The 12544-nt window shown below is 38.0% G+C and overlaps 2 protein-coding genes across 3 annotated transcripts in view; one reads left to right on the top strand and one right to left on the bottom strand.

The window, feature by feature from the left end:
- nbas (NBAS subunit of NRZ tethering complex) overlaps positions 1-4482 on the bottom strand; it is a 179903-nt gene extending 175421 nt beyond the window's left edge. Inside the window, exons 1-4 of one of the 2 annotated variants that reach the window (XM_085431641.1) lie at positions 4335-4482; positions 3871-3922; positions 2609-2645; positions 98-175 (exon numbers count right to left, since the gene is read on the bottom strand). In XM_085431641.1, the coding sequence (XP_085287767.1) occupies positions 98-175; positions 2609-2645; positions 3871-3922; positions 4335-4427 (260 nt within the window). In that variant the 5' untranslated portion in view covers positions 4428-4482. The remainder of the gene's footprint in view (positions 1-97; positions 176-2608; positions 2646-3870; positions 3923-4334) is intronic. The other variant, XM_085431642.1, reaches the window with a different exon arrangement.
- Positions 4483-4677: 195 nt separating this feature from the next.
- ddx1 (DEAD (Asp-Glu-Ala-Asp) box helicase 1) lies at positions 4678-11802 on the top strand. The gene is made up of 26 exons (XM_085431643.1): positions 4678-4737; positions 4859-4910; positions 5009-5072; positions 5158-5187; positions 5318-5414; positions 5566-5613; positions 5725-5808; positions 5928-6011; positions 6128-6204; positions 6297-6369; positions 6475-6551; positions 6638-6752; positions 6899-7037; positions 7236-7296; positions 7456-7554; positions 7681-7770; positions 7888-8076; positions 8275-8326; positions 8506-8652; positions 8795-8886; positions 9295-9367; positions 9491-9563; positions 10472-10514; positions 10599-10694; positions 10988-11108; positions 11299-11802. Exons 1-26 carry the CDS (start codon positions 4722-4724, stop codon positions 11427-11429), a joined length of 2223 nt encoding a protein of 740 aa, XP_085287769.1. The 5' UTR covers positions 4678-4721; the 3' UTR covers positions 11430-11802.
- Positions 11803-12544: the final 742 nt, after the last annotated feature.

The raw sequence follows: 12544 nt of genomic DNA, 5'->3' as shown, positions 1-12544 counted from the left end.
AGACTTAGTGTGTGTCAGCAACAAAGTAGCTCACATTCAGGTATTGATTACAGAGACGGAGCATGTCTGTAAGTGAGCGTGTGTGTTTTTGTTGCACCTTGCAAGCACCAGCTGCCAGTTGATCTGCTTGTTTGCCAGGCGGACAAGACCGAGAGGCAGGGACGAGCTTGAGGGGCTGGGAAACACAAGGTCAAATAAACGAGAAGAAAAAACAAATTATAACAGGTTAACCATTAATCAGTAGGTACATTAACAGAGTACTTTACCTAAAAGGTCTAGTGCATACAAATTATATTACAAGTGATTTTATATAGGTTTTATATAATTTGTTGGATGTAACTACATTATGTTATTTTATTAAAATCAAGTCAACTCAAATCAAAGTCACTCATTTTAAAAATGAGTGACTTTGATTTGCTGATTTTGATTTCCTTTCCAAGAACTATAACTGTCAGGATATTCATCGATCAATTTTCTTCTCTACCAAAACAAAGGCAGGTGCAACAGATTTACTGTATATAATAAAACAAATGTCAGTTACGTGCATCCATTATGTTAATAACGTCAGACAATAACACCATATCAATGTCTTTCTCTTTTTCACTCAACTCCACAACTTTCCTGCTTTGATATGTTGCTCATACTGAGGCTGCTGGATTATGGTTGGCTTGGAGCTCTGGACAGCTTTAGCTTTACCTACTTTGCCTTTGTTAAAGTCTTTAAAATGTTCATATTCAGCTGGATGAGAGTGATTTAAATTATATATTATGAACATTTTCATAATCGTCCTGGCCACAGTTTACTTTGTCTTCACTCACAGTGAGGAGCTTTCTTGATAATGCTACAGTTTTAAACTGGTCCTTTGTATAGACACAACAACGGTTCATCCCTTTAGTTAGGAGCCTTTTTATGCTTGAATGACTCAAAGGTCAGCGTTAAGTGACTTAACAAATGCAAAAAGATCACTATGAAATCAAACAGGTACAATGACTGGAAAGAAAATTTTGTATTGTGGGTGGGTATTGGGGGGGGGGGTTCATTCATAACTTATATAGATTTTTTTTTCCTGTCTGTACAGCCTCGTTTTTGAATACAGTAGTTAGCAACATTAGCCACAGCACGTATGTTTTCTACAATATTTAAACACAAATATAAATATGTGTAAACGTGTTTTCGGCTGAACACGTTCCCCCATTCAACAAATGCAAATAGCACAGCATGTGGACAACAGCCTCATTCTATCCAATACAATTGCTAATACGTTCTCATCCACAGAAAGAGAAGGGGAACTGGGACATAAACATGGCTGGAGGAGTTCTTAAATATTTAATAAGGTTATTGATGTTGCCATCAACCACCCGCTGAGAGGATAAGCAGGCCTTGGTGCTAGAGAATTACAGAATCTACTGCAGGAAAAATCGTTGCGTGTGTTAGTGTTATATATCGGGAGAGTGTGAGAAGAATATTTTCAGACTGATGTAACATTTACCTACAAAACATGTGGGTCAATATGAAGCTACTTTTGGCTGCTCTCTTTTCACAACAGTGGGTAAATTAGTTGGCCAAGTTGTGGGCCAAATTTGAGTCTTTCCCAGACTGATTCTGGACCCCAGGCCTTATGTTTGACACCCCTGACCTAAGCCAATGACTGACTTGTGTTATGGGTTGCAGTAAGCTGTCATCTTAGTTAGCAATATAATGTACTATAGCACTATAAATATATATTCAAGATACACGTCTAAAAGGAAAAAAAAAAAAAAGCATTTTTATTGCCTTTTACAATTAAACATTTAAGACGGTAGACGGTATAGCATATATGCATGGGCAGCATTTTTTCAGAGGGATTAAAACAGTATGCAAAAAGTCCACATTTTGAACATCTCATTTGAAACATGATGTACATTGTAACAAATTCTGATAAATTTGATATTTTTTTTAAAGACATAGCAGACAAGAAAGGGGCCTTATTTCAAATACCAAGAACTTTCTGTTTGAAATGTTTTGACTTTATGTCAATATAATGTTAACGGCTGTATCGTCATTTAGCTTTACTATGTTATTATTAATTATTTAAAAATCACAATAATTAATAATATAATTTATTTTTCACCTATAATAAAACTAAAATTATGATATTTTTTAATCTGCATTGCCAAGTTACATCTGTTGATCTACAATGTCTCAAAGTAAAAGAGTTGACGCTATTCCTTTTACAGTTCAGTAGCACTGTTAGTGCTGCTGCTTATTGCGTCACTTAAAAAACAGCAATGAAGCGTGTTAATTTTTAGCGCATTTAATACTCAAATATTTTTACCAAGACAGAAAACAAAATCAGAATAAAGTTCTTGTCACTATGTACATCACATTACTAAAAGTCTTCCCGACACAAGATTTTCATAGTCAAAGCCAAAGAAAAACAATCACATTACTTCATCCATAAGGTTTGGGATTGTTATGAAATATGTAATGCGTATCTGTAAAAATCGGATTAATATTAAGCACTAGGAGTCACAGCTTTATGCAGCATGTTTGTTGTTTACACTGGTGAAATAACAGCAAGTCATGCCTGGAGCAGACAGCAATCCTTTTTAAAATAATAATGGCTTACCTGTACCACAAATAGTGAAGGATCAAGCGGAAAGGGCCTGTAAGAAATGTATGACAGGTAGTTATTAATAAATGTCTGATCACGTACAGTTTAGTTTTTTCTCTTTGTTTCATTGTTACTGATTTTACTTGCTTGTTGTTTTTTTAAACACACTTCTGGTGCAAACTATTGAGATCCTAGCACACGTGGCAATATGTTACCAGCCTTAAAATTTAATGCTATCATATGCTCATATGCATATGGACTCTGGGCCACAAGCACAGACTCAGCTTTACTTCACTCACATCCAAACTGAAGCAAGCGGTTTTCCTCTTTTATAAGGAGGCAACGCTAAAGGGACATGGCGCAAACAGAATGATGTTAAAAATGATGCCTTATCAATAAAATTTTGATGTTTATTAAACAGGGTTTTCTTAAGAATAGTGTTGTAGGCTAGAATTTTATTCTTTTTTATAGTATTCTGTTATTCCACCTTGACTACAATTGCAGAAATGTTCCTGGCTTGTTTATTTGATTTTTTATTGACTATTTGGACCAATTTGGAGATTCAGATTACCATGGAGATTGTTTTTCTGGTGGGAGGAATCCTGAAAATCCTGGGGAAAAACTGATGTAAACATCAGAGAACTCCACACACAATCCTCAGTTGCACAGCTTAAAGTAACAGCTGGGATCTGGACAACACTAGCCTCAGTCTCAGAGATTAAGCCAAACAGGATCAATGTTTCTGGAAGCATTTACATTAGAATATGAAGAGAAACTGTCATCTATAACAGACTCTAGCATCATGTTGTGATATGATAAAATATGATATGATCTATCACATGATATGATCATTTTTGAATGAGGAAAATAGACTTTCACAGATTTTGTTTAATTTGCAGTGTCAATAAATCACCACACCTGTTTTCCATTTTCCTAATGAAATATGAAAATAGATGAACTCAAGATGAACTCATGAATCAAGACTTTTGCACAGTACTGGATGCTGGATGGACTTTAATATCTCAGTAAGAAGATTGTATGCCTTCCAGCCTCTATGATCTCCATACTGTATTCTGGTGTCATAAATAAAAGAACATCAAGCAAAATACATATAAAGATTGGCGTGGTGGACTGTTGGTAAGTTTATTGATCATTTTAGAATAGCTACAATCAATGTGAGGATGTAACTGCTTCGGGCAAGTGCTGTATAGCTGTATATATGCAACATATGCATGCATGCATATTATCACACCATGGCAACGAAAATCAGAACTTACCTGTCACAGCTTTTGCAATTAGAGAGGTGCTGTACTCCTTGTTGCCTCGCAACTGCAATGTAAAATAGTAACAGATGAGCTGCGATTGCCATATTTTGATATTGATTTTCCAATTTCATTCTGGAGTTTTAATGAAACCTAGTGATAGGTCGTTTCTCTGACAGAGCAGATTTTTGATTTTAGATCATTATAAAAGCTGCAGGTAAATGAAAGGTATGCAGGACACTAGTGCTAAATGAGCACTTGCTGCTCTGCTGTGTGGTGTATGACGTGCGACGGAAAGGTGAAACTTTGTTTATCAAGACAACCAACTGCAACTTATCATGTATTTGTGCTACGTGGCTCTGGGCGGCTGACCCCACGAAACTCAAGGCGGTTGTCTTTCGCTGGTCATTTCTACAGATAGCTGCTCACCACAAGAGCTACGCCGTGAATAAAAAACCGCAAAAGTGAAAGCTACCAACCTGAGTGTCCGTCTCTGGAGGCCATTCAGTAATAACCAGTAAATCGTATAAAATGTTTTCTTCTTCGCCCTCAATTAAGCTTTCTTCGGCCATGTTTACAGCTGTCAGAAATCTACGGCGACAAGCAGGGACAAATTATAAAGAAACGCGTTTGTAATTGAACTGTTGCTAACCGTCTATAAAAGCGGTTTTGTGATTTTATTTGGCTTATTATAAATGTTAATATTAGCTTTTGTATCTCAAGTCCACAAGCGACAATTTTTCTCAACCCCCCGCTTTGTTTTTACGAACTTGTTCACTATCCGGAACTATTTTTTCTTGGCTGTTAAGGGGGAGCATTTGCTGACCGGCACATCCGGTTGCGTTGCACTTGTACTAGCAGCAGCAATGGCAGCGTTTGGTGGTGAGATTTTTACATTCCTACTTAATTTTGACGTTACGGTTTTAAATTGCTTACACATCAACTGTCGTTTTGAAGCTACGTAAGCCCACTCAACCATTTAATATGTGTTTTTATGTAACAGAAATGGGGGTAATGCCTGAAATCGCGCAGGCTGTGGAAGAGATGGACTGGCTGTGAGTCCAGCTACAAATTTGCAAAATCATGCATGCTGTTGTATGCTTACATTTTAATATTTGATATCAAACTGACTAAATGTATAATCGGTTTTCAGGTTGCCTACTGACATCCAGGCGGAGTCCATCCCCCTCATCCTTGGTGGAGGAGATGTGCTCATGGTAAGCTTGGTTCTCTGGACACATTTGGCTCACAGATATTTGCACTCTGCTGCGAGGCTGACATCTGACTTTTCTGTCTTCTAAGGCTGCGGAAACTGGCAGTGGCAAAACAGGAGTAAGTACTTAACAGCGACACAAACTTGGGAGAAATGCCTTCTTTTTTTTTTTTTTCTTTGTATGTCTACACTGTATATATTTATTTTCACACTTACTGAGTCATGACAGTTTCCCATTGTCCTCCTCAGGCCTTCAGTATCCCTGTGATCCAGATTGTGTACGAGACCTTGAAGGATCAGCAGGAGGGCAAAAAGGGCAGAGCCTCTATTAAAACTGGAGGAGCCAGTGAGAATATTTAATCAGTTATTTGGTTTCAGGCTTCATGATTCATATCCCATCTTAAATGTGTGCATATAAATTAAGACTTTTAATGTTGGGTAGACAGTATAGAGTGTTCTGCAGGTGTTTGACCTGCTCTTCTTTTGTTTTGTCTCAGTTTTCAACAGCTGGCAGATGAATCCTTATGATCGCAGTACAGCCTTCGGTAAGAACAGATCATAAACATGCAATGTTTATGTAAATGTCACTTTCCAGCTTTTTGTTTTGATTTTTTAAACAACATCTGCTCATTGCCTTTTAATGTTTTTCTTCTTAGCAATTGGGTCAGATGGACTGTGCTGCCAGAGCAGGGAGTTCAAAGAGTGGCATGGCTGTCGCTCCACTAAAGGTGTCACCAAAGGTGTGTGATGTACACAAGTGCTTACGGAGTGATCAGAGAATCAAATAATCGTATGATGGATCAAGAAACATAAAAGTGTAAATTATTATCAGTCCTTATATGTTTGTTTTTCTGTTTAGGGAAGTACTGCTATGAGGTGACCTGCCATGACCAGGGCCTGTGCCGGGTGGGTTGGTCTACCAGTCAGGCGGCTCTGGACCTGGGTATTCTTTTCTACCATCTACAGTATTAATGCAGCAGAAAATGCTCCACTTTAAACAATTTATTTCACCAGGGCACTACTGTAATTTAACACCAGACTCTTTGTTTTTCTTTCTAGGAACTGATAAATATGGGTTTGGTTTTGGTGGGACTGGAAAGAAATCCAACAACAAGCAGTTTGACAGCTATGGGGAGGTAACAGATAATGAAAGATCATATTATTTACACGTTTAAAGAAATTTGGGAATGATTTTTTTAAATGGGTTCTCTTTGCTATTTTTTTTTAGGAGTTTACCATGCATGACACTATTGGATGCTACCTGGATCTAGAAAAGAGCCAAATTTCATTCTCTAAAAATGGTATGGTCCCAGTTTTTCTATTATAAAAAATAAATAACCTATTCAAAGTTGTTAGAAATAGAGAAATAACTCATAATTGGTTTATGTTGTGTTTTTTTTCATCAGGTAACGACCTGGGTGTGGCTTTTGAAATCCCTCAAAATCTGAAGAATCAAGCTTTCTTTGCTTCCTGTGTGCTCAAGGTATCGACGGATATGACAACACAGTGATGGCAGAGAACATATAAAACTGATGCCTGACTGACACCATCATCTTTTCTGTTTTACAGAATGCAGAGCTAAAGTTTAACTTTGGAGGAGAAGACTTTAAACACCCCCCTAAGAGTGGATTTGTTGCCCTGGACCAGGCACCAGAGGGTCATGCTGTCAAATCTTCTCAGACAGGTGTGTGCTTTCAACCTCATTTCAGGCACTTAAGACAAGATTTTTCCTTTTACGGTATATGCCTTCTTTCACTCACTGGTGTTAAAACAAGGTACATTTTCAAATTTGAGTATGCCAAGTACAATATTTCTTCTGTGATTGTGCAGGCAGTGCCAACGTGAGTCAGGTGAAAACATCCTCAAATTCACCCAAAGCCCTGATCATTGAGCCGTCTAAAGAACTGGCTGAACAAACCCTCAACAATGTCACGCAGTTTAAGAAATATGTGGATAATCCCAAACTCAGGTATGACACCATGGAGGTGGTATCGACACTGAGTGACACAAACTGAAAAAAACCTCGACTTAAAAAAAGAAATAAAAATGCATTTGTAGTAACAATCCAGATTATTCTGTCATCCCTTTAAAAACATCATTTGCCTGCGTTTTTACACCACCAGATGGAGCCGTGCTATTTTGGTAATTTGTCAGTCTGTCATTGCAGGGAGCTGCTGGTGATTGGTGGTGTGGCTGCCAAAGACCAGCTGGCTGCTCTGGAACAGGGGGTATGTGACACGTACAGTTACGCCTACTCCCATCCCCAAAAAAACAAAAAACGTTGACTTACCGGTAGTTTTAATTACTGTAAATCAAATTGTTGAAATATGTTTTTTTAATTGGATGCCATTTTTCCTCTTTTTTTCCTGGTGTCATCTTATAATTAGATTGACATTGTGGTGGGAACACCTGGTAGATTGGATGACTTCATTTCCACTGGGAAACTGAGTTTGTCCGAAGTCCGCTTTCTGGTGCTGGATGAGTGTGTATGTGAATTCTTTTTGTTTTTTTATAGATTACACATATGTTTTGTTTTGGGGGTTTTTATGGTTGATATATATATAATATAGCATAAAATCCCTTAACTATTTTGTGTCTTTTGTGTATCTCAGGACGGCCTCCTGTCAGCAGGTTATACAGACTTCATCAACAGGATCCATAATCAAATCCCCCAGGTCACCTCTGATGGCAAGAGACTGCAGGTAATGCTGAGCATAAATTACATGTGTGAAATTAAACCTGTGTACTATGATAGATGTTGTAGTAGAAGGATGTTTGCTGGCATTAGTAGTTTAGGTGACGATCTCTTTATTTTCCAGGTCATTGTATGCTCAGCGACACTGCATTCATTCGATGTGAAGAAGTTATCCGAGCGCATCATGCACTTTCCCACCTGGGTGGATCTGAAGGGGGAGGACTCTGTTCCGGAGACTGTCCACCACATAGTGGTGCCCGTCAATCCGAAGAGCGACCATCTGTGGGAGCGCCTCGGCAAGAACCACATCCGGGTGAGTTCCTCGTGCTCGGGGAAGGAAACCGAATAAACAGAAAAGTACTGAAACATCAAGTTAAGCAATTCGGCTGTGTTTCAGACTTGGGTGGAGGAATAATCACCTTTTTATTCTACACTATGTATGTTGTTATCATGTCTTTGTCTTAGTTTAGAGTTGTGGTGATTTAGCTGTTTCCTCTGTTTCTCTGGGTAGACTGATGAAGTTCATTCAAATGATAACACCAGACCAGGAGTCAATACTGCAGGTAGGTGCAGTTGAGCAGCACAGTTCAGACCGCTCATCTTCATCACCCTGATAGAAAGTGTAAAATATCATTATTGTCCATTCACTCCAGTCAGTATACACATCACATAAACAACACAGATAACACTTACCTTAATATGAACTTCAGTAAAGGTGTGTGTGTGTCTTTTTGTGAGTCAGAAATGTGGTCAGAGGCCATCAAAATCCTGAAGGGCGAGTACACAGTGAGAGCCATTAAAGAACACAAAATGGACCAGGCTATAATCTTCTGTCGTACCAAAATTGACTGTGACAACATGGAGCAGTACTTGATTCAGCAAGGAGGTGGTAGGCTGTGTTGGAACAATTTAGATGTTTTTGTTTGAGCCACTACAGAAGTTTAGAAAGTGAAAAAAGACACAGTTAAATATGAATACTTGGTCTTTTTCCCCCAGTTACAAATGGCTGAGTTCATGTGTGTCTTCTTCAGGTCCAAATAGCAAAGGTCACCAGTTGTCCTGTGTTTGCCTCCATGGCGATCGTAAGCCTAATGAGCGGAAAAATAACCTGGAGCGCTTCAAGGTAAAATAACAAAAAAAGCTAAACAAAGCAAAAATCATAACCTGCTTATGCTGTTTAACCTCCTAAGACCCGAACTCTTCCACGGCATGCATTTTTTATTTCTCTTTGATATTTGGGCATATTGGGGCCCAATGAATGTAAAAACAAAGAATTACCAGATTTTTTGTTTTACCTTATTTTGGTTTTTAAGAAAAATAAGAGCCACATATGAGGATATTCGTTTAAAATTTTGATAGAACAGTAGCAGTATAATGTCCTCGTAAGTGGATATCAGGCTCTTGTAGAGCAAAATTGATTATTTTGGTCTAAATAACCCAAAAGGTGATGTCCACATATGTGGACGTCAGGTCCTAGGAGGTTAACAAAGTGCAACCAGTCAGTGTTTTTGAGGATTGTTTGTGTTCTCAGAGAAAAGAAGTGAGGCTGTTGATCTGCACTGATGTAGCTGCCAGAGGAATTGACATCCACGGAGTTCCTTATGGTATATGGATGCTTGCTAGAAAATTATATTACTTTACAAATAAAAATTATATATTCAGTGAACATTACAGAAGAGTTGCTATATATTTCTTTATATATTTATGTTAATGGTTTCTTCCTCCAGTGATTAACGTGACTCTGCCAGATGAGAAGCAGAACTATGTCCATCGTATCGGCAGAGTGGGAAGAGCTGAAAGGTACCTACTGAATTAATTTTGTTATAACTTAACTTATTTATTCATTTTAATATTCATAAGTTTGTGTGAAAGATTATGTTGTATTGGTTAAATATATGTATAAATGTATTTATTATTTACTTGCTGTTAATCAGGAAATTCAAACTGCAGTTCCACCAGTAAAAATCTTCCATAATTCAGGCCAATTACAGTCTAGATTTTAAAGGGCAAAACAAACATGCATTTAATTCAACTCAATCCAGTTTTATTGGCATTACACCAGTTCATCATTTATGTAACGCCAAATCACAACAACAGCCACCTCAAGTTGCTTTATATTCTAAGGTAAAACCCTACAATATTATAACGAAAGAAAGGAACCCCAAGAATCAGATGATCGCCTTTGACCAAGCACTTGGCAACAGTGGGAAGGAAAAACTCCTTTTTAACAGGAAGAAACCTCCATAGGACAGTCATCCCTGTATGTACTACAATAGCTGAAAGAAGGGGGGAAAAAAAACAAGGTTAGAATTTATCATTCTAGCAAGTCGCCACTTTGAAAACAAAAAGACAGAGTTCTTGTTTAAACAACGATAAACGTAGGATACTATCACTCTAGTCGGCTGCCCCTTATGAAGGTGAAAGCATTAACGAAATGGAACGCAGTTCCTAAATAAGTAGGAGTAATCAGCCAAAGTCAATCTGGAAGTAGATGACAAAGGCAAAGTCATCTACTTCCTTTCTTTCTTCTTCCTTTTGTCATCTTCTTCTCTTCCATCTGTTCCTTTTAAAGGTCACAAGAGCAGATCATCTGCATCATCATTGCCACCTCAAACTTTCACATGGCGTGCCTGAGTGACGACAAACAATAAATTATAATGTAATCTCTACGTAGCATTGATGTTGTGTAATTTCTTTTCGACTTACAGAATGGGATTGGCTATCTCCTTAGTTGCTATGGAGAAAGAGAAGGTAAGGTGGAGTAGAGGTGTCTGTTTAGTCCATATAAGTTTGAATTTTGTATGTGATTTTAAGTACACTTTTCTACCTGTGCAGGTGTGGTACCATGTTTGCCCGAACCGAGGCAGAGGTTGCTACAACACACGACTGAAGGAGGATGGAGGATGCACCATCTGGTATAATGAAAAAGAGGTGAATAAAGATGCACACAAAACTAGTCTGGTTGATACAGCAGCTCCAATTTACTGTTTGAAATACAAACATGTGTGATACAGCAGTTCTTTTGAAAGGACTGTATAAGCAGCACATGCATTCATAATCACTCTTAGGTTTGGGGTGTGCCAGGTTAATAATCCAATACATTCACCTTTAAAACCAGTTGGGAAGTAAAGTTACACACAACATACTTTCACTCACACATCCTCATCATGCACTTTAAACTCTGCTTGTGTCATTTCTTTTTCCCCTTTTTCCTCTGATCACAGCTCCTTTCAGAAATCGAGGAACATTTAAAGTGCACCATCACCCAGTGTGAGCCAGACATCAAAGTACCCGTGGATGAGTTTGATGGAAAGGTGACCTATGGGCAGCGCAGAGCGATGGGAGGTATGTGTGACAAAAAGGAAGGATAACATGTCTGCACAAGACTACGGGAATGGTTGCATATGCACATTAAAGTATATCTGTTGTTTGGAAGGATTATAATGAGCATTAAAGCATCATGAGGCAGGTTGTAGTATTTATTATGTCTGCTCGTGTGTTGAGCTTGACCAGGAAACCTGTCGTCTTTGTCTAGGTGGTAACTACAAGGGTCACGTAGATGTTCTGGCCCCAACCGTCCAGGAGCTGGCAAGCCTGGAGAGAGAAGCCCAAACATCCTTTCTTCACCTGGGTTATCTACCCAACCAGCTATTCAGAGCCTTCTGAACCTAACTCCAGCTAGCAGAATAGCACTACATGCCAATCATATACAATGGGGAAACAAAAACAAAACTGATTTTTAATTTACATGAGTTATAAACGAAAAGGTGTCGGGATTTCCAGAATTTCAGCATTGAATGGCAAAGGACTATTTTTTGTTTTGCATTTAGCGCCAAGGCCTGTTGAGACGGCTGGCACAATGATTTCGACGTCACTTCCTGCTACACTTGAATTGAAAACCGTATATACTGTATACTTAATTCTGATTGGTTGGTTTGGTTTATATGGCTGAGTGAATCATTTAAGACATTTATATAGTAAAACTTCACTGAAAGTGACTTTGTTTTCTTTTCTCCATTAAACGTTAGTGGCGTTCTCAGCTTGGATTTGGTTTCTTACATTTAATCATCAGCAAAGAAAGACAAACCTGTATTTGTTATAAGCTTTTCTGTGCATTTAGTTTGTGTTTGTGTCCAGTGATTTCAGTTTGAAGAAATTTTTAAGAAGCAGTGGGGACATGTTTGGAAAGAGAAACATGCAGTAGATTAAATAAAAGGTACCTATGTTATTATTAAAAAAAAATAACTCTGGTTTGAGAAGTCATATTTTAAATTTGGCAATCACAAGGTGTCCATTACCCTAAAGCATACTTATAATAAAAGAATGAAGGCCATTCTGCTTAAATACAGTGTGAGAGGTGATACAGAGGCTAATAACTCATAAGAAAGGGGTTTAATGAGGTCGTGAAAGAGAAAATAGAAAGTAGCCATTTCCTCACAGCCATTCATTTAATGAGATTGCTTTTTTTCTGCCCACATTACCTGCAGCCCACTGGAAGAATGCACTAAAAGACATTTCTGCATTGGTACTTAGAAAAAGGGGAAAAATAATTTTTAAGATTGAATTTTTAAATTTACGATAATGTTTTTTCTGAGTTATTCATCCCAGGAGTTCAAATATTTATTTATTTCCACCTGAGCCTTTAAAAGTGAAGCATTCCTTGAATGAAATAATGCTCTTTTCTGAGTTTTCACTCAGAGTTTTACCACCTTTCCCCAGTCCCTTATTTTTATTAATCTTCACTTGCCCTAAGGCACCTTTGTACATGAACTGTTTGAAGC

The sequence above is a fragment of the Copadichromis virginalis genome, linkage group LG15 (assembly GCF_057382275.1).
Source record: "Copadichromis virginalis isolate Kocher_CV1m ecotype Utaka linkage group LG15, C_Virginalis_male_GT1.1, whole genome shotgun sequence".
In the NCBI taxonomy this organism is placed as follows: domain Eukaryota; kingdom Metazoa; phylum Chordata; class Actinopteri; order Cichliformes; family Cichlidae; genus Copadichromis; species Copadichromis virginalis.
The sequence above is the reverse complement of the archived record's forward strand: the minus strand, read 5'-3'. Positions and strand labels throughout refer to the sequence as shown.